General features: G+C 34.5%; 1 protein-coding gene across 3 annotated transcripts in view; it reads left to right on the top strand.

The window, feature by feature from the left end:
- The window catches only part of ptprga (protein tyrosine phosphatase receptor type Ga), a 327,465-nt gene that overhangs the window by 86,187 nt on the left and 214,768 nt on the right, over window positions 1–26,510 (top strand). For all 3 annotated transcript variants that reach the window (XM_073875862.1, XM_073875865.1, XM_073875863.1), the window contains exon 2: window positions 587–679. In XM_073875862.1, coding sequence (XP_073731963.1) covers window positions 587–679 — 93 coding nt within the window. The remainder of the gene's footprint in view (window positions 1–586; window positions 680–26,510) is intronic.

Genomic DNA, 26,510 nt, shown 5'->3' with positions numbered 1-26,510 from the left:
CGCTCACCGGCCAATCAGGCCTTGTTTATTTATTTAGCCCCTCATACATGTTTAATGAGGAAGGGGGAAACTGATCCCAGAGCAGACAGGCTGTAAATACCGCTGTGTGGGGGGCTGTTTTTCTCTCTAATGGAGGAGGTTTTTTTGAGCCAGATTGGTTTATACAGGACTTAATGACTTGGTTTAGCAGGAGATGGCAGGCTGGTGCGTATCTTTTTGTGTGTATGTATCTTATTTGGATGTGTTTGGGTTTGTGAGAAGTAGTTTGACCCATCTGTCTGTGTTTGTATATCTGTGATCTATCTTGTGGTGAATAATATGAAATTTTCAATGTTAGTAAATAGCGAGTGGCGTGACAGAAATGCTATACAGAACATGCGTGATATTTATTTAACTGTCTGTCTGTCAGCATCAAGTAATAAGCAATTCATTCGTTTTTTGTTTTAGTCACTTTGTATTGAGAGAGTTAGAGGGAAAGTAAGATCAGGTTGTGGGTCAGGTCAAACTTGTCAACACTATCACAAACACAGCCTAATGTTTTGGAGGATCTTTATTCTAAACTCCTTTTTATCTTTTTCTGTTTCAGCATTGGTTGAGGGGGTGAAGGCAAACCATCATGACCGGCCAATCGGTGATAGGCACCGCAGAGCAGCCGAAGAGTCATACTGGGCCTACTCAGGTGAGCAAAGTACACATAGACACCTGTACCAAAACTAAACCTGCCACTAATACACACACAACTTTCCTCTGATAGACGGCTGGTTTTTCATCCAGGGTTGTCCACATCACCCCCAGAGGCTTTGCCTTAGGGTCTCCCCTGGCATTTTCTTTTATGAATGCTTTGCTGCTGAGAAAGTGACTTGTGTCGTCCCTGTGAGCGATATTTGCAAAAGAATAGCATTAATCTTTAACTGTGCAACCAAGCCTGCGGCAACCAACAATATTCATTTTATTTATTTAAATGTTTTCCCTTTTTCGCTGCAGTGGTTTTCTGTTGTTTGCTAACGTGATGGGCGGCTCCTTTCACAGATGTGACCGACAACAAACACTCGGATGCCCGCACGTCTGTGATCTGTTTGTTTCTGACAATCACCCTTTCGATGTGCCGCTGGGCTGCTGAAGTGACTTTCAAAAGAACGATGCATGCGTCGTGAATATGATGCATTAATTCATGAACTAGCTGTAGTACACCTATGCTTTTTTCGTAGGTTGTATTAGGCATTATGTACGGAACTTTGAGCATATTGAAAGAGGCATGCTGAGAGTGTAGTGTTAAAAGTTACATCCCCGGTGGTATGTGCATATATTATCACATCAAAACGCGTTTTGTCAAAGGATCTGGATATTTTTGTTTTTTGGATGTCTCTCCTTTAAGTGATAATTACAGTGTTGCGTTTGAATGCTTCCAGCAGAATGAAGTTTGTTATTGTTCTCGAGTGCACACGTTTAATTGTGTATGTGTGTTAGCATGGACTTGCTAGGACTTTTATTATCAAGCTCTGTGATGGACCATCCACCTATTCATGGTGTTTACCCACCTCGGCCAAAGACTGGGTATGCTCCATATCTCCTTGTGGCCCTACACTGGAGAAAGATATGGAAATTGGACGTGAGGAATAGTTACTGTAGTTAGCAAGTCAGTGTTTAGGTCTCTTGTCAACGCTTATAATGTAACTTTGGCTTACGCCACAACACAAGGGCTGTCGCTCTCGCAATACCCAAGTGGTATTTGTCAATACCAACACAAATTAATATAAAACTACAATATGCTTAACATACTCCTGTATAAAAACATATAAATATCACACATTAAAATACATTAAAACAATAGTAGGCGACTTTCAGGACAAAACTGTTGAAACAAATTAGAATCAATAGAACACATGTTACAAATTGAGTAAACCGACCTTGAAGGTTTTTTCAATAAAGTATTAAAGTAAACATAATTTATTATTAAATACCACACCATTTATTAAATACAGCAGCAGTCAAAACAATTAAATTAAGCAGTGACTGGTTTTCTCTTTTTTTGTCAATATTGTTGTTTACTTTACATTGATTCATTTAGCAGACAATTTACAAAACAAGCAATTTGTCATTGTTGAATCCTGTGTGATTAATTGCTTATTTTCTCTTTTGTATGTTTGATTAAAATTAATTTAATATGCAAGTATGCCACTACAAGGCCTAATGGACTAATTCGGTCAATTGTTTTTGTCCAGGCTGTTAACATTCACGCGTACAAACCACCTGTGTTTATATTAATATAAATAGTACTGATAAAATAAAAATGTATAGCTTGTAATTCACTGTAAGTCGCTTTGTATAGAAGCATCTGCCAAATGCTTCAATTTAATATATATATTTTATATATAAAGGTATTTTGACCTACAAATACCTTTAACTGTTCGAGGGTTAAAGAGCAGCCGTCAGTCAGACAGCACTCGGGAGTGAATTCAGTCTGTATTTGATACCTTACCAATAGTGCAACAAAATTGATATTATTACACATACTGTATATTTTGTTTTTCGTTATCAGCTTGGCAATAAATTACAGATACTCTTGGCATCTCTGTGTCTGTGCAGCTGCTTATTTTGCAAAGCCAATGCATAAACACAAATCAATACTGTAGACATTGATTTAAACTGAGTGTGTCCACTTGCCAGAATGATGTTATGGCAAAAAACAGCTAAAACTAACCTCTCACAAGAAATAACTTTGACTATGTCTCTCTTTCAATAATCTCCATGTCCTTGCCTATACTATCTAAATGTTGTGACTAAAAAATATTACTGGCACTTCTCATATTTATTGTCATCTTAAAGGGATAATCCAGCCCCATGATTTACTCACCCTCAAGCAATCTGAGATACATATCGTCGCTGTCCAATGAAAACCACGTATGTCCATTTTGCCGACTTTAAGATTTTTCGACGGATTGAATGTCCAGGTTCATTTCCGTATACAGTATGCTTCACATATCTAAATGGCCAATGAAAAGTTGTGAAATCATGTCATCTGATTTTCACATATATCCATTTGGTTTCAAAGCTGTCAATCACGCCGCGTATCTCCCACCCAGTTGAAGCATCTGGCCGGTCTCGTGAAGTTTCATCGAAGCTCAGCACTGGATAGCCGAATAAACTTAGCCTGATGAGACAATGACTTTCCTTCATCGAGGTAAACGTTTCCCCCTGACGCCAGACGTACGTCTAGGAGTGACAAAATTATGGTAGGACTGTGCAAACAAAGTATCTGTCTAGCATTACCATGTCAGTGTATTGATTCATTGTCCCTTCATAGAGACATTTAATACAGTTATAATTAATATTAAATAAACTAAGCGTATTTAATAAAGTTAGACATAGGCTATTTAATAAACTGAGCGTATTCATCTTTCAATATGAAACGAGACTTGGCCATTCTAATTAATTATCGGAAGAACGCGTATCGACCACCGTTACTGTAAAATATGCACGTATGTCCATTTAAACCCAATTTTGGTCAAATGTGGATTATATCATTACACTGGCAAGAATATGGTTACATGTAAAGATGCAGGACCAAGTATGACAACGCTACATTCAACTGCTTTTGAAATTCTGTGTTTTTTTCACTTCCTGAAAAGTAACCGTTTTGGACATACGTGAGTTTCATCAGGCAGCGACTATATGTCCATTCAAGCTTTATAATGGTAGAAAACATGGATCAGGGAATAACTTCTGACTTTAAACCTTTCACATAAGTAATCCAATGGGTTAATAAAGGTTGTCTGCGGGTAATCGATGCAATATTGTAAAAAAAAAACATATTTCACTCTATAAACTATAATAACTTCCATCTTGGACTCACACGATTCATGAGAGTTTTTGCATAGTGAGCAATGGTTGCCATGGCTACGTTGAATTGCGTGAGTCCAAGATGCAGCAGTTACTGAAAGCTAGTTATCATAGTTTAAGTTAAGTTTGAGAGATTTTTCTTACAAAATTGCATTGATTACCCAAAGAAGACCTTTATTAACCCCTTGGAGCCATGTGGATTACTTTTGTAAAGGATGGATGCATTTATGGGGGGTTTAAAGTCAGAAGTTGTTCCCTGATCCCTTTTCCTACCATTATAAAGCTTGGAAGAGCAAGGACATTTACTAAAGTAACTCCAAATGCGTTCGTCTGAAAGATAAAGGACATGTGTATCTTGGATTGCTTGAGGGTGAGTATCCCTTTAAAATGAATTGCTTGTTGTATTCATAATAGCAACGTTTTTGTACGGTTTTACATCTAAAGCCCTGATAGCCATGTGAACTCATGTCAAGACGTGTTTACATACATTTGCATGTGCTCATGGGTATGTATATATGTTCCCCTGCATGTATTGTACTGTATTGTATTCTTATCTAGTTCCCTCCAGTACACCTACAGTATCACCCGGTGTGTGCACACAGATGATGGTGGCCCTGCCCTCCAGGCAGATTTAATGAACTCGGCGAGTCTGCAGACGATCCTCATTCCGCGAGCGTCTCGCCGTCTTGAGTGGCTTTAGTCTGTTCGCGCCCAGGCAAAGCTCATACCCTCCGGTTAGCCATCATTCTCGGCTCGGCCAGTTACCGTTTCTGCATCGAGCTCCATTATCGGGTTTATTTATTGCTCCCAGAAGAGCCCTGGAAATTACGCTTGATCAGACAAAACCCCTAACAACTAGTCTTACGACTTCTCGGGTGCTTCGGAGAGCACTAACGGCCAATTGGGCCAAATTTAGCATGAGCAGATTACACTCATATGGTGTTAGTTTACGTTTACCTTAGTTATTAGTGTTCGCTCTCCACATATTTCAATGTGGGATTGGTCATCGCACAGTACTTTAATGCATTTTGTACAGGAATCACTAGCGTTATATACTAATTGAGTGAAACGCGAATGAGTGAAATTGCACAATAAGGTGACTGAAGGTATAAAAGTACTTTTTTTTTTAAAGTAAAAGTACCAACCAAGTTTAAACCAAATCATGTTTGTACTGTAAGTGGCCGTCTTTTGCATTTTTTTGCATTTGAGTTGAATCAAACTGAGCATTGTGGGGCAGTGAGATCTATTGATGTCTTTGTTTTCATGTGGTCTTTTACTAGAAGTCCTTGGACTTTGTTGGTTGTCTGGCGCCTGCATCAATAGTTAGTCACGGCATGTCTATAAAACGATATCATTTATTTTATAGATTATACATTTTAGCAAATCCCTGTCACAGTGAGGAATTGTGCAATAATCTTAACATCAATATTAGCCACTTGCCATGCCATTAAATACACCCACAAACCGGCAGAATCTAATTTCCTTGATCCGTAAACAGCAAAGCTTTGAGAAATGTTAAAATGCATTACAAAAACATTGAGGCGCCGATTCGAGATACATTATGCATAGCGATTTGAAGTACCGAAGCAGCTATATTTTGACAATGAGGCACCATTATCTTTAAACTCTTTAAATTGAAATGCCTCTCACAAAAAAAACGTGCTAGATTTGGACCGTACACAAAGCAAGCATCTCTGAATGATTAATGTACCAGGAGCAGCTACTTTCCAGCTAAGCGCAGTATCAGAAACCTTGAAACAAGATCGATATCATCTTCCAGGAACTGCCAGGCATCTTCACTTCAGTTCCACACCCTGAAATGCATTTTCCATAAGAACCCTCTTGACAGCGACTTATCGCCTCCATAACACGAGACTGCAATGATCGTCGCACGCTAACCTCGGCCTATTCACTGGATATTAATTTTCAATCCTTTGTGTTCTCAGAAGTGCGCTATTGATGAGTTTTAATATAAAGGAAGGTGAATGTAGCGCTCTTCTCTTTTCATGACAGCCCACGTAAGGTAATTTCATCCTCAGATGCCGATGTTGAATGAACAGCTCGCTGCCAATGCAAAGCTTTAGAAAACCAAGACGGAATTCGATATGATGCCTCCGCAGTCAGATTGTTAAGAGCCATCAATTGGTAAAGGCTTTCACGACTTGCATATCTAAATTGAGTCGGATAATTGAGGAAAAGAGGAGAGAGAGAGATCTTTCTATTTCGACCAAACACTATAAAGATCTCTTAATAATAACCAATGCTTGCAGTAATAGTCAGACCTTCGTTTGAATGACTGATAATTGACTTATTGAGGCAGTAGTGTTGTATATTGGTATTGGCAGGTAGAGAAAAAAGTTTAAGCTTTAATATTTTGTTAGGTATTTTATAAAATTGCCCACCCATTGCAACGCACCTGCTGTCATTGACATAAACTGACACGTACCTCTCGTGAGTCTCCGGATGTTTCTTGTCTCTTCAGGGCTTCGTCATCATTATGATCATCTTCCCCTTTACATCATTCTCTATTAGCTCTAATGTTGGCGGCTGACAGCTTTTGTTTGGTGATGTTAGCAACCTCGACACAGATGTTGACCCACTCCAGATGTTGTGCAGAGCACAGCAGGTCGACCCTTGTGTTTGCTATTTACGCCTAATCAGTCAAGCAAACAGTTTCTTGTGTGTGTGTGTGTGCGTTATGTATTACAGTTTACTAGTGAACTATAGTAAATGTAATATGTATGGTAAATAACTGTAATTGTAGTGTTTTTGAACCTTACTATAGTATTATACTACAGTATCCACTACACTTTAAGAAAATGAAAGTGATATGATTGTCAAGTATGGTAGCCCATACTGGAGATGTGACCACTGCTCTGCAAGTTGTAAGAGCTTGGTTAATAGTACAGAATATGAAAGTATACAGTAAGAGTGTAGTAATTACTATAATATACAATACTGTAGTGAACTGCAATTTACTACAATTTGTCATAGTAAAATATTACAGTATACTACAGTATTAACTACAGTTTATGAAAATGAAAGTGACATGATTGTCAAGTATGGTAGGCCGTACTGGAGATGTGACCTCTGCACTGCAAATTGTAAGAGCTTAGATCTGATCTTAGATCTACAGTAAACTACTGCATTTACTACAGTTGTCAATTCGCTATAGTTAACACTACAGCATATAAAAGTAATACAGTATGAGTGTAGTAAGCAATTTAATATACTACAGTTTAATACTATATTTACTACAGTTTATTAATTTACTATAATTAGTAGTACAGAATATAAAAAATATACAGTAACAGTGTGGTAATTACTTCAACATACTACAGTATACTACAGTATTTATTACTGTTATCTATTCGCTGTAGTTAATACTACAGAATATGAAAGTATACAGTAAGAGTGTAGTAATTTCTATAATATACTACAGTAAACTACTGTATTGACTAAAGTTTGTCAAATCGCTATAGTTAACACTACAGCATATAAAAGTATACAGTAAGAGTGTAGTAAGTTCTATAATATACTACAGTAAACTACTGTATTGACTACAGTTTGTCAATTCGCTATAGTTAACACTACAGCATATAAAAGTATACAGTAAGAGTCTAGTAAGTACTATAATATACTACAGTTTAATACTATATTTACTACAGTTTATTAATTTACTATAATTAGTAGTACAGAATATAAAAAATACAGTAACAGTGTGGTAATTACTTCAACATACTACAGTATACTACAGTATTTATTACTGTTATCTATTCGCTGTAGTTAATACTACAGAATATGAAAGTATACAGTAAGAGTGCAGTAATTACTATAATATACTACAGTAAACTACTGTATTGACTACAGTTTGTCAAATCGCTATAGTTAACACTACAGCATATAAAAGTATACAGTAAGAGTGTAGTAAGTACTAGAATATACTACAGTAAGCTACCGTATTTATTACAGTTTATTATTTTGCTACAATTATTATTACAGAATATCAAAAAAATACAGTAACAGTGTAGTAATTACTTTAAAATACTATAATAAACTACAGTCTTTACTATGGTTTATCAATTTGCTATAGTTAATACTACAGAATATGAAAGTATACAGTAAGAGTGTAGTAATTACTATAATATACTGTAAATATACTGTAGTGAACTGCAATTTACTACAGTTTGTCATAGTAAAATATAACAGTATACTACAGTATTCACTACAGTTTACGAAAATGAAAGTGACACTATTGTCAAGTATGGTAGCCCGTACTGGAGATGTGACCTCTGCACTGCAAGTTGTAAGAGCTTAGATCTGATCTTAGATCTACAGTAAACTACTGTTTTTACTACAATTGATCAATTCGCTATAGTTAAAGCTGTAGTCTACGATGTTGAAAATCGGTCGAGAATGCCTGAGACGGTTGGGAAGTTTTAAAAAACTGTGCGATGGGGTGGAGATGTGAGCGCAAAGTGGACTTTCAAGTGGAGAGGGTATTGGATGAGAGCAGTCGACCAATGTAAGCTGTCCGGTCAACTTCTCTGCCGCTGTACACCCAATGGAGTGCATGGATTTTTTCATTCTTTTTTCTCTTCATATTGTTAGGATTTTACTGTAGAATCATAACCAGCATCTAAATGAGGTTATTAATAATGAACAATCTTTGAAATCGTAGACCATAGCTTTAATACTACAGAATATGAAAGTATACAGTAAGAGTGTAGTAATTACTATAACATACTACAGTATACTACAGCATTTATTTGTTTATCAATTCACTATAGTTAATACTACTAAATACGAAAGTATACTACAACGTTTAGGCTACCACAATTTATCAATTCAATATAGTTGGAATATTGTAGTATACATTAACAAATTTGAGTAATTATTATACTACAGTATACTACAATTTATTCTTCTACTGTAGTAAATACTAAGGTATAATCCCTTAACCCACTCTATTATTGAATGATTCGAGTTGCGGATAAAATAATAATTTTTATGACATTAACACATGCATAGTGAGTTTTCGCAGTATAATTTGTAACAAAATTTTGTGTAAGCCTTTATCCACATTTGCGCGCACCTTTATTGTAACTTCAGTCTTGAACTTCAAATAGCTATTCAGAAAAATAACATTGACCAATAAAATGGTTTGCTTCTTTAAAAATACTCTCAAACGTTCCTTAATTTCTCCTACTTGAGTTGTTCTTGAGTAAGGAGTTGCTTGTCACTTCACAACTGGTTTCCAATCTCTCCAAATCTTCAGGGTGACAGGCAAACTAATTCTAAATAGAGACTCGCCCCAAAACCCCAATCCATTGTATTCTTTCTTCTTTCCCTTTTTTGTGACATCAATGAACTTTCATCGCTGACAGCTTTTGTACTTTGAGACTCCGCCGCAGTAAATGGGGAGCCGAGTTAACTTTTGTCACTATTTGAGTTATTTTGACAGGGGTATTTTTCATCAGTTAGACCTCTAATTAGACGACGACAGGCGCATTGATGAGATAGATTGAGGCGGAGGGAGGAATTCGTAATGCCCCCTGTTTTTTTCTTCCTCTTAAAGTGTATAATAATGCTCAGGTCTGTGGAGCGGGGGACAGTGGCAGACCCCTCTGTACAGTCGGATGTGTATTGAGCTAACCAGACCAGTGCCATCCCTGACTAAGCATGCTAATAAGCAAACACTCGCCCCTCTCTCTTTTATATTTATTTTTTTATGATTTTTTAATTTCCAAGTACTCTCATTCAGCCTTGTTCATACTGTCATGCTATGTTTTGTAAGCTAACTTTGACTCATTTTCAGAGAAAGTTTCTCTCTCTCTTTCTAATTCATAATTTGAATAAAAATAAACTTGGAAAAAAGATGTCAGAAATACTTTTAAGTTTATTCATTCAACCGTGCATGTTTTTTTTACTATGCTATCTAAGCTAACTTCCTGTCAGAGTTTCGCTCTTTCTATCTCTTGTTCCTCTATACAAAACCCAAGACCTTGGGAATGTATCTTTTAATACGTTTAAAACTGCTAGTTTTTATGGTTTGTCATCTATGTTAAGTTTATAAAAATACCATGGCAACAGTTTCTATAGTTACAATACGTGTTACCTTTGCAAGTAAAGTTGGAAAGGGTAAATGGTTTACCATTGGTCAATAACTAGATGGTATCGGTATCATGAATGTGCTGATGTGTTTAAGTTTGCCGCAGTGTGAGATACATTATGAGATGTGCTTTAATAGAATGAGCTGATACAGTGCTTACTGTAGAGTCCATCACAGGCCGCCACAAACGCTGCCACACATCACCTGCTGGACCTGCTGTTATTGTGCAATTTACTGCACAGCCAATAACGGTCCTGTAATGGATTATGACATGGTGCCGTTTGAGTTATCCTCCCATTGTAGAGCCCTGACCCAGAGGCACATTTCATCTGAGATATGTACCGGCGTGCATGTGTATGTATTTATGTGTATGTGTGTGTGGGCTGGAGGCAAGCAACAGATTCAGATGAAGTATGCGGGTCAATCTGAGGCCAGCGCTCGATCATTAAGGTCGCCTTATAGTGTCACCTTATGACCAGAAATGTACAGTGATGGGCTGTCATCATTTTGCAAGTTTTGGTAGCTGAACCGAGTGACGTATAGATGTTGGACCGTGAAGTGAAAAGATAAGTCCATTGATGGGTGAAATACGTAGATTTCTTATCGATAATTACAGATTATGTGTACAGCGTGTTTAAAAAAAGTAAAATATTTGTGACAAAAAAAAACAGTCATGAGTTGCATGGATTTGTAGTAATAGCCAACTATACATTGTATGGGTCAAAATTACTCATTATTTAAATGCCAAACATCATTAGGATAGTAAAGATCATGTCGTACCATAGATATATATATATATATCAAGAATGTATTTATCATTAGTAATATGTGTTGCTAAGGACTTCATCTGGATGTGTATAAAGGTGAATTTCTCAATATTTAGATTTTTTTGCATCCTCAGATTTTAGATTTTCAAATAGTTTGTATCTTGAACAAACCATACATCAATGAAATGCTTATTTATTCAGCTTTCAGATAAACAAATTAACCCCTAAGACTGGTTTTGTGGTCAAGGTCACATTTTATATTGTTTACTTTACTTAAAAACCCAAAACCATCTATAGACGGTTTCAGCAGTAACAACATAAACAAGTAGCTGACGCGGTCCGCACATAACTTCCAGTAAACTCTGTTAATAATAAATAACAACAAAGTACTTTAAACGTAGTTTATTTATATAACAAGCAAAAAACAACACTTAGATTACCTAGGAGACCAAAACATTTATTATTTTCGACAAAGCATTTGTTCAAGAGATCAGTTTAGCAACTAGTCAGACCATAAAAAAACGAAACCGGAAGTAAAGTTCGGATCCAGACGTGTATCACGTGCGTCCGATGAAACCGTCTATACACAGGTGTTCTCTTATTAAAAGATGACTTCTGGAAGTTTCACTTTAAGCTGATTTATGCATTAAAATTTTATGTAAAATAAAATGATTTATTATATGATTATTAAAGGAAAACACCACAGTTTTTCAATATTTTACTGTTCTTACCTCAACTTAGACAAATGAATACATACCTATCTTTTTTCAATGCATGCACTTAATCTTTGTACAACGTGTCGTGAATGTGTTAGCATTTAGCCTAGCCCCATTCATTCCTTTGGATCCAAACAGGAATTAATTTAAAAGCCACCAAACACTTCCATGTCGACCTCGGGCGCAGTAATATTGACGAAAGTTTGAGCGAGAAGGGGAGTTGTCAGGAGTGATGATGTTACTGCGCGTCGAGGTCGGAGTGCTGCACACTAAGTGCTCTTCCGCCATACAATATAGTTCTCATTTTTTATCCGCTTAAAAAATCCCCAAATTTTATTTTGTGCCACCATACTTACTCATGTAACTACTCATGTAACAGTCTTTAAATAGGGAAAACATGTAAGTGTCCGGTGGCCTTCAAATTCATCCCTGTTTGGATCCCAAGGAACGAATGGGGCTAGGCTAAATGCTAACACATTCACTACGCACTGTACAAAGATTAAGTGCACGCATTGAAAAAAGATGGGTATGGATTCATTTGTCTAAGTTGAGGTAAGAACATAGTAAAATATTGAAAAAAAAGTGGTGTTTTCCTTTAATAGTAAAATGGTAACAATACACTCTAAAAATGCTGGGTTATTTTCAAAAAGAGACGAGCCCAGCTGTTGATTTGAATTAACCCAGAAAATGGTTATATTTGATCTAAAAAAAATGGGTTAAAAAACAGAGAGGCTGGCTAATCCCTTTTTGACCCAACTCTGGGTTCATAACCAAGCATTTTTGTGTATGCTTCCCCCAAACCTCAAGGTCAAGGTTCACAGGGTAACTCTATACAGTATGCAAATTAGTGAATGTATATACAGAGTGACTTTCTTTTTATCAGTCGCTTAAAAGGATACATTGGTATTGATGTAATACAGATTCTGTTGTACCAGAGGCCTGGAGCCGATATTTTGTGATTCACTCCACTGATTTGTTTAAGTGTTAGCCATCTAATTTGTTTATTCAGATTGTTTTATAGACCTTTTGCATGTTTGCAAACAGAGATGATGTTTTTTGTGGGCGGAGCCCAACTGGTGACAGAAAGTGACAGCTTTGCAGTAGCGGTGAGAAGTGTTTTAAACTGTGATTTTTATGGATCCGGTGTTTTGTCGAAGTCTGTTTCTCCTATGTTTCTCTTTAGTGTAATGTTTCTTAGTATTTTCATCATGTTACGTTTATTTTTTAGATAAATTTAAAGTTTAAATGGCTTTGCCACTGATGTGTGCATGTTTGTAATGTATATGTATTGTTCTTTATTGGTAAATCGGTTAAAGTATCAATTGCTAAAGTACATATAAAAAACAATGTCATGTATTCATGTAAATAAATATTTCATAGTTTTCCTGTTTTCTATTATTTCTTCCTTATATTTATAGTCTGTGTTTCCTCTACAACTATTATGTTTACGTACAGATTAATATACATAGGCCTGTTTATATATTTTTAACACTTCACATCATATGTGTGATATATTAAGTATGTAAACAATAATTTTAGAACAAACAGTAGGGAAAAAAGACATAAGATATAAGGTAAAAAGAAATAATACAAAAAACTGAAAAATTATGAAATATTTAATAGATGGTATTATAGAATACATTATATTATTGCTATTTTAGTATAACCCATTCAAATCTTTCTAAATAAATTATAAATGTAACGTAATGAAAACGATAAGAAGAGGGAACAAACTTTGAAAGAACACCGGACATCTGTAATTATTTTCTATTTTTATTATTAATATATTTCCGGATGATTTCATCACTTCAGTCTGTCTGTAAAAGGACTTGCAACCATAAAAGCTTGCTTTATCTTCAAAATAGTGTCTTTGACGATGGTTTTCTATAAAAATGGGCCATCTTTTTTTGGCGTTCCTATTCTGACACTCAACAGCACAACATGACATTTTCTAGTAAGTTATCTTGCTTATTTAATTCGTGTGTAAGTATTTTCCACTGTTTTTCTGCCACCACATTGCGCACGCAGCATGCAGTGACGTAACTGTGACGTCTACTTGCAAAAGGTCTACTATCCTTTTTTATCCATGGCTTCAACCATTATCTTTCATTTCTTCTCCTCTTTTATGCTATAAATCTATGCCTGGGTTTAAAGGCCATCTCTGTGTGTTTGGAGGTACACAGTGGCTGATATATCCTGAATGTAAATATCAAACCTCTCCTTTCTCTCTCACCACACTACACACACACACACACACACACCTGACTGCTACAACACACCAGTATGTTGCTGTTTCTGTTAGTGTTAGGCAAACAGACCCAAGGCTGTGTTAGTATTCAGCAGACAGACAGAGAGAAGAGAGATAGGGGTAAAGGAGAAATGATGCAGTATTTACAAAGCTCAGGCTCATCTCTTGCGGCCTGTGAATGACTTTCAGCCCGATGCAGACGTCATATTAATGAAGACAGGGAGTCTTTAATGAAATCTACATAGTTAAACAAATGAGCATGTTTTCCAGATCCAAGCTACGCAAGTCTCCTGTGTTTATGAGGCATTTTCAATTTATAATTGTGTTGTACAGTGTGTTGAAACGACAGGTGTAACACTACAAGCTTTCAGCGTCAAGTGTTTTTCTCATCCTTAGCAAAAGGCTGAGTAAAGCCATCAGGATTTATTTGATGTTTGTTACATATACTTGATTCTGATTGGTCAGTTGATAGTTGACTGTCAAATATGAAAAATGAAATGAAAATCCATTTTGTACATACTGCTAGCTTCCATATAGGGCTGCACGGTATTGAAGAAAATCCAATATATGATGATGCTTTAAGTTAGTAAAATAAAAACGTATTTAATTATATAATCAACATACATGTTTAACATTCTTAAGCATCACTTTATATCTCGCCAGTATCTTTGCTATCTGCATTAACCTATAACTTTGACTATAGACTGTTTCTGCAGTAACAACATAAACAAGCCACTTTCGTGGAAAACACGTAACTTCCGGTAAACTCCGCTAAGAATAACAACAAAGTCCTTTTAGAGTAGTTTATTTATATAACAAGCAAAATAAACAACATGTAGATTACCTAGGAAACCAAAACATTTGTTATTTTTGAGGTAATTGTTTAAGAGTTCAGTTTAGCAACTAGTCAGACCATTAAACAAAAAGAAATTGGAAGTAAAGTTCCGACCAGACGCGTAATCGCGTGACGCGTCACTGCACTTGCGTCCGATGAAACTGTCTATACGTAACTTTTTAAAGTATTATTCAGTTGCAAGCCATTGTGATATATAGGCTATATTCCAATATGCATATTTGCAGTATTTTGTTAATTTCGATATATCTTGCAAGCCCCTATTTTTAAGCACAGAGCTGGTCCTCCCTATATGCAGAGTACGCAAGGTGCGTAGGGCCCCGAACCATGAGGGGCCCCCTTGCTCTTGCAAACTGTTTTGTGACTCCTGTTAGCTTTTTAAAACAATGCACATTACATTTAAAGTTTGCATATTTAGAGAATTATTGATGTATTTTGGTTTGTTTACCTCTGGATTCTGATCATGCCTTAGTTTTTAAGCAAATTGGAAAATTTGTTGTTTGTTATAGTCTTTCGAAAAGCTGTTTTGGTTTTACTACAGTATGGTTTTACTACGGTTTTGTTTACAAAACCATGGTTATTCTGTGGTTACCATGGTTTTACTACAGTAACCAGGTTTTTTTTACTTTAGTAACACTATGGATAATTTTTGTAAGTGTAGGGCTTATCAGAAAACATGTGTCGATGTTAATTTATTTTGATGAGTGTCACAGTAATGTCCCAGTGTTTCCCACAGGATTTTGAGGAGACTGTGGTGGTGATGACGTCACCCGCTAATTAGCATATATGTGACGTCATCATGTCGTGTTTGCGTTTGATCTAGTGTTGCCACCTGAAATATGTTTCACTTCTACTCTTTGATCTGTATCTGTATTTGATCTTTATTATATATCAAATTATATTTTAAGCCAAATTAAGCTGTTTTAAATAGTGAAATAAAAATGAAAATTCTATTTGTGGGGGCCAGTGTTGATTCTGTGGTGGGCCACCACAAATAAATCAATGTATGGGAAACACTGTGTCCATCTGGCAAAAATGTACAGCTATAAGATAATACAACGTGTTTTTAGTTAACATTTTGTTTATCTACATTTAAGCAGAGAGACAGTGACTGGATTTTATAAAGGCGCTGACAGGGCCCCCTCACAAAGTTGCTTAGGGCCCCCCAGCATGCATGTGCTTGTTTAATGTCATTTTAATAATTCCATAATCTCTTACTTCTTTCATAATAAAAAACATAAACCCAAAGAAATATATCCATAATTTTATTTGAAATGTAGCCATGTAATAAATGTGACCTTGGACCAAAAAACTTAGTCAAAAGGGTAACATTTTTGAAAGCTGAATGAATAATACGCTTTCCACTGATGTATGGTTTGTTAGGATGGGACAATATTTGGTTGATATGACTATTTGAAAATCTGTAATTTGAGGTTGCAAATTTTTGAAAAAATCTCCTATAACTCTTTCCCTGCCAGCGCTTTTGTTTTGTTTTTAAAAAGTTGCCAGTCAGCGGCAGCATTTTTTTATGATTTTCACAAAAATGCCTTCCAGAAAATGTTCTTTCTGCTTTAAAAACAAAAAAGTTTCATCCTACCTTTATTAGTTCTCTTTTATCACCTCTCAAATATAGGAAGGTTTCTTCAAAAACTTTGAGCAAAAATCTGAGATAATTGCATTTTTATAAAGGACTTTTGATAGAGATAAGATTCAGAGCGATGATCAAAACATACATGGAGTGGCTTCTGGGTTTATAAGTTGGGTAAGAGCGTCACCTGGTAGATAATAGTGGAAATATGGATTGCTGGAAAAACTCGTCATTGACAGAGAAACATTTTCTTTTAATTGACGAATAAACTCGTCAATGGCGTTGACAGAGTAAAAGTTGCCCAAATGAAGTCCTTAGCAACACATGATAAGCAACACAAGATTTACTAATGATGAAATGTACAAAATATCTTCATGGAACATGATCTTTAGGATATTAAGTAATGCTTTTTGGCATAATAATCGATAATTTTGACCCATACAATGTATTGTTTGCTATTGCTACACATATAACCATATGTCTTAAGACTTTTTTTCTTTTTGTACTCTGCTTGTCTTGAACACATTGTTAGGGTTTATTTTGCAGTAATGACCACCTGGCTGTACATATTAATTTCATTTATAGAAATGGGGAATGAATAAATATTATGTTTAAAGGAACAGTATGTAAGAAATGTATATCAATTAATCATAAAATGGCCGTGATATGTCACTAGACATTAAGAAATCATTTTCATTTCAAATACTTATATCACTCACAACAGTGGTCCGGCCAGGATTTTGTCATTTAAAAAGTGGAGTTGCAGCCCTCAACTGATGTTTATGTTGTCATTTTGTGTATTGGCCACCAGTTGTGTGATTGCAGTACCAGTTTTAGCCACAAGTTTTGTGATTGCAATACCAGTTTTGGCCACAATCCTACATACTGCTCCTTTAATGTAAATAATATTTAGTTTCATATTTCTTGTCACATTTAATGTCACATTTCTTTCAGGCATGCTGCTTACTAACACTGTTGTCTCCATGACAACATAGTACACTACATTTTGATAAACATTTTGGCCAAATGATGGGTTGTGGTGGGAAAGGGTTGTAAAAATGTCTCTTTGTTTAGATTTTATATATATAAAAAAATATAGTTTTGTTTAAATTGTGTGTGTTATATTAATACATACATTTAGAAAATCAAACACTGTACAGCAAATGTATGGATTTCATCCTTATTGTAGACCCATATTTATTAATAATTTCCCCTTTGGACATTAAACTACCCACAGTTAAAAGAAGTTTGACTATACGTTTTAATGCATGCATTTGGACGAGACTTAGAGTTCATTCAAGCTATACATTTTATCAGTATGTGTGTTACCTGAGGATCGGACCCATGACCTTTTACATTGTACTTTTCTAATATTTATTGCAGATTTTTTATTTGTCTATATTGTTAAAGACTTTCTGTTTATGTATGTGTTTGTAAGAAAGGTCAAAGTATTGCTCTTTGGTTCATCTCTTCCTTCAAGGCCTTTTCCACCCCATTTTAACAATCCTTCTTGTCGCCTTCGGATATGTGCAGTCCATCTCAAATCCTGCAGGGTTACCAGTAGTTTCGCAGTAATAACAGTCTGAATATGAGATGAATATGAAGCTGTCAGGTAGGACTGCTCTCTCTTTCCTCTGTCTCTGGATGGAGAATAATCCAAGAACAGGAGCAATCAGATGGCAATCAAAAGCACTCGCTGGGCATATGGCTTCGAACTGTAGTGCTCTTTGATCGGATCTAACCTTGGAAAAGTCTTCTAGGATGAGAGCTTTTGATTAGTCCAAGCCTTAGGTGCATTTATGAAACACATACCTATGTTTTTCCCAGTGTACGATGGGTAAAGAGAAAGGCGTATGCGAGGCGTATTAAGTTTGGAGTAGTTATGGCTTTAAATATCGTTAGCCCTTTTAATGACCCGAAGAAGAAGAGCTAAAAATTGGAAAACACTGTGAATTTAATCTTTAGGCGAGGATTAAGAAGTCAACTTTAATGAGAATGTTGGGTTCTCATGAGTGTAGGAGAGGTGTCGTATCCCTCGATGAATACTGAATGGACTGGCCTATTTGTTCCTCTGTGTGTGTTTGGTAAGGGTGGATGTGCATTATTCTCATATATAACAAGCAAATGAATAAGCTTGAATTGATTAAAGTTTATTTAAAGCGCGAATACAAGGGACCGTTTTTCATAAGTGTTGCGGTGATATTTGCCCCACAATGAGACTCATGGGACGCTCTATGCGAGTTTATGTATACATAATCCTAAAAAAAACTCAGGTTTTGCTTTTATTAAATAAAAGAGTTTAATGACCCTAGTCATACTTTAATGGCTATGCAAAGCTCCATGCAGTCTACTGAGACCATTTTATAAAACTAACAGGTCGTTCTGAAACCGTTTATGATGAAAGAACTATGAATATATTTACATATGACTGCCTGTGTGAACATATCAACACATGTTTGGCATTCAGCTCTAATAGAAAAGAATAAAATAGAATGCAATAAGATGTAAAAAAAAAAAGAGTGGGGTTGGGAAGAGATGAGATGGGAATGAGAATGGAAATAAAAGAGAATAGAAATGGAAAGAAAAGAAAAGAGAATAGAAATAGGAAGAAAAGAGAATAGAAATGAGAAGAAAAAAGAATAGAAAAGAGAATAATAGAATAGAATAGAATAGAATAGAATAGAATAGAATAGAATAGAATAGAATAGAATAGAATAGAATAGAATAGAATAGAATAGAATAGAATAGAGAAGAGAGCAGAATAACATAAAAAATAAAAAATAAAATAAAATAAATAATTAATAATAAATAAATAAATAAATAAATAAATATAAAATAACAAATAAAATCTAGAAAAGAATAGAGGTCAGAATAAAATAAAAAATATAAAATAAAATTTATTTAAAATTAAATAAAATATAAATAAATATAAATAAATAAAAATAAAGAATAGAATAGAATAGAATAGAGAAGGGAGCAGAATAAAATAAAAAAAATCTAATTAGATTTAATTAAAATTAAATAATATAAATAATAAATAGATAAATATAAAATAAAGATAAAATATAGAATATAGAATAGAATAGAATAGAATAGAATAGAATAGAATAGAATAGAATAGAATAGAATAGAATAGAGTAGAATAGAATAGAATGGAGAAGAGAGCAGAAAATTTATAAATAAATTAAAATTAAATGAAATATAAAATAATAAATGAATAAATAAATAGATATAAAACAAAAATATAGAATAGAATAGAGAAGAGAGCAGAATAAAATAAAAAAATATCAAATTAAATTGAATTAAAATCAAATAAAATATAAATAATAAATAAATAAATATAAAATATAAAGAAAGTATAAAATATAGAATAGAATAGAGAGCAGAATAAAATAAAAAATATTAAATTAAAATCAAATCAAATATAAAAAATAGATAAATAAATACATTTAAAATTAAAATAAAGAATAGAATAAAATAGAATAGAGAAGAGAGCAGAATAAAATAAAAAATATATAAAAACAATTTTTTAAATTAAGTAAAATATAAAATAATAAATAAATATAAAATTAAATTAAACTATATAGAATAGAATAGAATAGAATAGAATAGAATAGAATAGAATAGAATAGAGAAGAGAAGAGAGCAGAATAACATAAAAAATAAAAAATAAAATAAAATAAATAATTAATAATAAATAAATAAATAAATAAATAAATATAAAATAACAAATAAAATCTAGAAAAGAATAGAGGTCAGAATAAAATAAAAAATATAAAATAAAATTTTAAAATTAAATAAAATATAAATAAATATAAATAAATAAAAATAAAGAATAGAATAGAATAGAATAGAGAAGGGAGCAGAATAAAATAAAAAAAATCTAATTAGATTTAATTAAAATTAAATAATATAAATAATAAATAGATAAATATAAAATAAAGATAAAATATAGAATATAGAATAGAATAGAATAGAATAGAATAGAATAGAATAGAGTAGAGTAGAATAGAATAGAATGGAGAAGAGAGCAGAAAATTTATAAATAAATTAAAATTAAATGAAATATAAAATAATAAATGAATAAATAAATAGATATAAAACAAAAATATAGAATAGAATAGAGAAGAGAGCAGAATAAAATAAAAAAATATCAAATTAAATTGAATTAAAATCAAATAAAATATAAATAATAAATAAATAAATATAAAATATAAAGAAAGTATAAAATATAGAATAGAATAGAGAGCAGAATAAAATAAAAAATATTAAATTAAAATCAAATCAAATATAAAAAATAGATAAATAAATACATTTAAAATTAAAATAAAGAATAGAATAAAATAGAATAGAGAAGAGAGCAGAATAAAATAAAAAATATATAAAAACAATTTTTTAAATTAAGTAAAATATAAAATAATAAATAAATATAAAATTAAATTAAACTATATAGAATAGAATAGAATAGAATAGAATAGAATAGAATAGAATAGAATAGAATAGAATAAAAATATAAAAAAATTAAATTAAAAAAGACAAATTTTAATAAAAAGAAATAAAATAAAGTATCAAATAAAAAGTTGTATATTTGCACGCTAATAAACGGAATTTGCTAAAGTAAAATATTAAATAAAATATATAATGAAATATAAAATGAAATAAAATATATAATAAAATATATAAAATGTAAAATAAAATATATTAAATATAAAATAAAATATATGAAATATAAAATAAAATAATATAAAATAAAGTATAAAATATAAAATAAAAAGCTCTATATTTGCATGCTGATAAACTCTGAAAACCGAGGAAGCACACACCTTCTTTCCTGAGGTCACTTTGCTGTTTTTGTTGGAGCTCTCATGGGAATGTGTTTGTGTGAATTTGCAAATATCCATTATTCACCAGCAGGCTGTGTGCATGTAGAGTTGTCTCCTGAGGGCATTATGGGTGCTCCACACCTGATGGCACTTGAATGTTTCTGGGGTCCTCTGCAGCATCCCATGACTATTAGTGTTCGTGATCACACATGAGGACCTCTGTATCATCCGAGAGCACTAATGGACAGACCCCGGTGTTGTCCCCTGCTCTTAATTTCTCACGTGGTTCGGTGGAAATGTAGTATCTGATTCATAGAGGCTTGATCCTTTCGGAAAGATACGTGAGGAGAAGAGGAGAAAGATAGATAGAGAGATAAACTAGAGCACGGTGAACGGTTCGAAGCCATTTGACACCAGGGCCATGTGGAAAATGAGCTCGGGCTGGTAGATGTAATGAATCAGAGCCAGTAGTTTGCAATGCCCGCCTGGACACACATGCACACACATGGATTGTTTCTTTCACATGGACATGTGGCATCATCTCACCACAATCTTGCTTACTAGCGTAACCCAGTTACTGTGTGATTTAAGATGGTGTCTGTAGATGAAACTGTAGTTTAAGAGGTTTCTTAAAATTGCTAACCGTAAATATGAGAAACAGTAATGCTTCTTGACTTTACATAGAGAATGATGCAAACGGTATCACATCTCACCTGCTTTCCATATGTGATGCACTGCGACCACAATCAGATTCATGTCATGTTTCCAAATGAATCACCTTGCAGTTTAGCTCTACCCTTTATGAGTAATAAGTTGCATGTTTTAAGGACAAGATGATGCATGTAAGGCAAGGACGAATGTTAGTGGCAAGTGTTTTAAGGTAACCGACACAAAGCCTCATTCATCCACGGCTGACATTCAAAGGCGGCTATTTTCTCTGGGCCGAGTGATACGCAGCCTTATTAATTGCTTCTGAAATATTAAAAAGGCTCCATCACGCATGAAATATTTATTCGCTTTCGCTGAGATCATCGTGGCTGAATATTTTTTTCACGCCGCTGTACGTCGGGAGTGAGAGATGTGGCGTTGGAAGGAAATGACAGTGTGGTAAACAGAGACTCGGGATCTGAGTGATAAAGACCTCCTCAACGTTCCTCTTTCAAGGCATCCATCCTTCTCGCCTGCCGCAATCCGTCTCCCTGTTCTCCTCCTTCTGCTCCTTGCGAGCATTATTAATGTCATCGGCTGACGAATTCAAACAAAAATTTGCGCGCGTTAAAACAGAATTAATGTGTCCCACTGGGGAAAGATTTACAGGGCTTTCAGAATTGTTTACAAACACATTTTTAAGCACACACAAAACTAAAACAACGTTTTAGATTTGTTATATAGAGTAGATTAATGAACCTCCATAGTGCGGTTACACTAATAACAGATAATACTGTAAATTCACCTTTTTTTCAAAATGCAAGATGTAGTTATCCAAGCAAAATTCGGAGGTTGGAGGGATTGTGGGGGATATTATTGGTATTAGTAATAGTTATCAGCAGGAACATGGCAATCTTGATGCAGTATGACATCTATCAGACTTGTCCTGAATAGCAGTCAGCCTCTTTTTTCCAAAATGTGATCCTGGACCACAAAACCAGTCATGGGTAGCACACGCATAGTTGTAGCAATTAGGGCTGCATAACGATTAATTGTGACTAATCGTTTGCAGAATAAAAGTTTACATCAAGTGTGTGTGTGTGTGTGTACTGTATATAATAATAATAATAATAATAATAATAATAATAATAATAATAATAATTATAATATAAATACACACACATGCATGTATATTTAATCCATATTTACATGTGTATATACATTTTAATATTTATATATAATTTATATTATATATACATACTTAAACTATATTTTTTTCTTAATTATACATGCATGTGTATGGAGCCCCTAAGGGGACATAGAGCAAAAATTAAATCAAGTTTAGTTTCGCGTGCGCACGTGAAACTACCGCGAAACTAAATATAAAAAAGTTCTGCACATGAAGGTTTCATGTGACCATATAAACTAAACTTTTTTTTATATTTTTTATACTCCAATGTCACCTTAGGGCTCATTACATGTGTGTGTGTTTTTATATATACATAATTATTATACATGGTAAACAACTTTTAGTATGCAAACAATTACTCTCGATAAATTGTTATGCAGCTGTAGTCAAAAATACATTGTATGGGTCAATAGATATTTGTATGCCTAAAAGTATGAGGATATTAAGTAGGGGTGCACCGATAAATCACTGTTAGTTTGAGTCATTTATAACATGCGTTTGAAAAAGCAACACTCGTCAAACATAATCATTATACAAATTCTTTATTATCATGAAAATACCTGAAAAGGTTTGAAGAACAGCAATATAAATATATTCTTAAGCCATTTCCTGGAGCTGTGTGTCATAGCTGCGTTTGTAATGGTTCTTCGTCTGCAGCGCATAATGAGTTTCTGCACGAGAGCACCCTCTGGCATTTGGATGTAGCTGCATTTCACCGTAATTCATTGAGAAGCATAGCAAGCTTCATCGGCCGATATATCGGTGCACCCCTAATATTAAAGGGACACTCCACTTTTTTTGAAAATATGCTGATTTCCAGGTCCCCTAGAGTTAAACATTTGATTTTTACCGTTTTGGAATCCATTCAGACGATCTCCGGGTCTGGCGGTACCACTTTTAGCATAGCTTAGCATAATCAATTGAATTTGATTAGACTATTAGCATCACGCTCAAAAATAACCACAGAGTGGATCAATATTTTTTTTAAATTTAAAACTTGACTCTTCTGTAGTTACATCATGTACGCTGCAGCCGAAAATAGTCCCGAAAACAGCAGGGTACTATTTTCGGGCACTGCGTAATATCTTGGGCCTCCTGCAGCCATATTACGGCAGCAAAGTCCTTGATTATTACGCCAAAATGAAAGTATAGTTCATAGCCATATCTGCCTAGAAAATCACAACTTTTAATTTTCCATCTGTCTTAGTACACGATGTAACTACAGAACAGTTAATGCCGTTGGTTATTTTTGAGCGCGATGCTAATGGTTTAATCAGATTCAATGGATTGTGCTAAGCTATGCTGAAAGTGGTACCGCCAGACCGGGAGATCGATTGAATGGATTCTAAAACGGTAAAAATCAACTTAACTCTAGGGGAGTTGGAAAAGTAGCATATTTTCAAAAAAAGTGGAGTGTTCCTTTAAGTTATAATTATAGTAATTTAACCCTAACCTAACCCTAACTTTAAGATTTTTTGTAAATTTCCTATCGTAAATATATATATATATATATAAAATATTTATCATTTATAATATGTTGCTAAAGACTTCAAATGGACAACTTTAGAGATGATTTATTTTATTTTGATGTTTCAGGTTATTTTGTACCCTCAGATTCCAGATTTTCCAATAGAATGTATCTCTGCCAAATATTCATTCCATAATAAAGAGACATACATTTTTGGTCAATATCGCCCAGCCGTAGTGTGTATTTGACTGTGTAAAAATGCCTAAATAATTACACAGTACTTGCTTTAGCAATCATCTCTGTATGTTTTGGCCAATATACAATAAGCCACAAAGCTTTTACGATGACTGATAACATGTCCTTTCCGTAACCCCGCTGGAACCTAATAAAACTCTTAAAATCTATTTTTGGTAGCAATTACAGTGTGGTGACCCTGTAGTCTTTACTCCGTGTGTGTGTGTGTGTGTGTGTGTATGTTTGTAAGTGGGGAATTAAATCGTTCCACTGAGGAGCTATGCAGTACTATCGAGGAGAACACAACAGCCTGACGTCTGTACACAATGCCCTTGATTTTCTGTGTGTGAGTGAATGAATTTCTGAGAACAACAGGGTTAGCGTGTGGACCTTCCTCTTTTACACTCCATTATTCTAATTGCAACATATTTCAGCGACACAGGCGCCTTCGCTGCGTATTTGCCCTATTCACATCAGGGTCTCTCTTTAGCGCCGCTCCACCTCCTTAATTTCCTCTCTTTCTCTTATCCTCGTTTTTAGACAGGTAGTGCGTTAATGAGCTTGTATTTTATTATACTTTTGAAGTCACTGCGTGCCTTCACATTGTTAAAAAGTCAAACCTTATTTTTAAAAATCGCAGCGCTAACGCTAATAGAACTTTGGAGTACTTGCTTTTAACAGTAATAAAGATTTTATTTGTGTGATTCGAGCTCATGCACAAAAAATGAGCTTTGTGGTTCTTAAGTTGGAGGCACAGGTTTCATTCTGGTGCGTAATCTGTCATTATCCCATCATGAAGTCATTTTTTATGTTATGCACAATTCCTCCATGAACATTGCACCAAAGATAAATATTGTTTTTTTTGCCAACCTTTATTGAATTGAAATGTATTGTGCAGTCCCACCTCCACTTTCTTTCTCAACTGACATCATATACAGTAAGTTGTGAGCACCGTTTTGTTGACTTTAATGATTTTATAAGATTTATTCAAGCAAATAGGTTTTGTTGGAGCTGTAGCCTACCAGACATGTAAGTCTAGGCCCAAAGCGACTTACTGTGCATTCAAGCTGTCAAACCTACATACTTTTGCGCTGTTAAAGTGATACTCCAGCCAAATATCAAAATTACCCCATGATTTACTCACCATCAAGCAGTTCAAGATACATATTTCTATCATCTTTCAGGTGAACACATTTATTTTAGTAAATGTTCTTACAAGCTTAATAATGGTATAAAACATGGATCAGGGAACAACTTCTGACATTAATCTCCAAAAAAGTGCATCCATCCTTCACAGAAGTAATCCACATGGCTCCAAGGGGTTAATAAAGCCTTCTGTGGGTAATCGATGTGATTTCGTAAGAGAAATCTCCTTATTTAAAACTTTATATACTATAATAACTAACTTCTAGTAATGACTCCATCTTGGACTGGCGCAAGGTGGACGTCGACTGTAAGGGGTTGTGCACACCAAAACTTTTAAATGCCTGGAGGACAACGATTGCCAGCAGTTTTTTCAGCTGAGCGCCAGCTTTCTTTAGCCGAGCGCTTTGGTAGCTGTGATTCTTGAGCTGGGAGCCTATTGTTTGTTTTAATACTTGTCCCGCCCCTCCTCCACTGTGATTGGACAGCCATGTGAGAACTGACATTGACTCTCGATGCTCAGTGCCAAGCGCCGATTTTCAACACGGACAAAAAACGCTAGCTACTGGCTTATTTGAAAAACGCAGAGCTTCCATTTGAAACTATTGAAAATATGCCGGCCATGGGCGTAAAAGCTTTGGTGGGCACGCCCCTTAAGCGCTTGCCAGCTGTTTTCAGCTAAGCGCTTTGGTTGCTATAATACTTTTGCTTTGTTTATCAATCGTTTAACGATGCGCCGGTTGTTTGTTGTGATATTTGTCCCGCTCCTCCCCGCTGTGTGAGAAGTGACATTGACGAGCTGGGCGTTTAACCCAAAGTTAAACATTTTTAAACTCTCGGCGCTGAGCGTGTAAAAACACTGAGTGCCGTCGCTCAGCGCG

The sequence above is a fragment of the Misgurnus anguillicaudatus genome, chromosome 14, assembly GCF_027580225.2.
Source record: "Misgurnus anguillicaudatus chromosome 14, ASM2758022v2, whole genome shotgun sequence".
Classification (NCBI taxonomy): Eukaryota; Metazoa; Chordata; class Actinopteri; order Cypriniformes; family Cobitidae; genus Misgurnus; species Misgurnus anguillicaudatus.
This window is presented reverse-complemented; position numbering and strand designations above follow the sequence as displayed.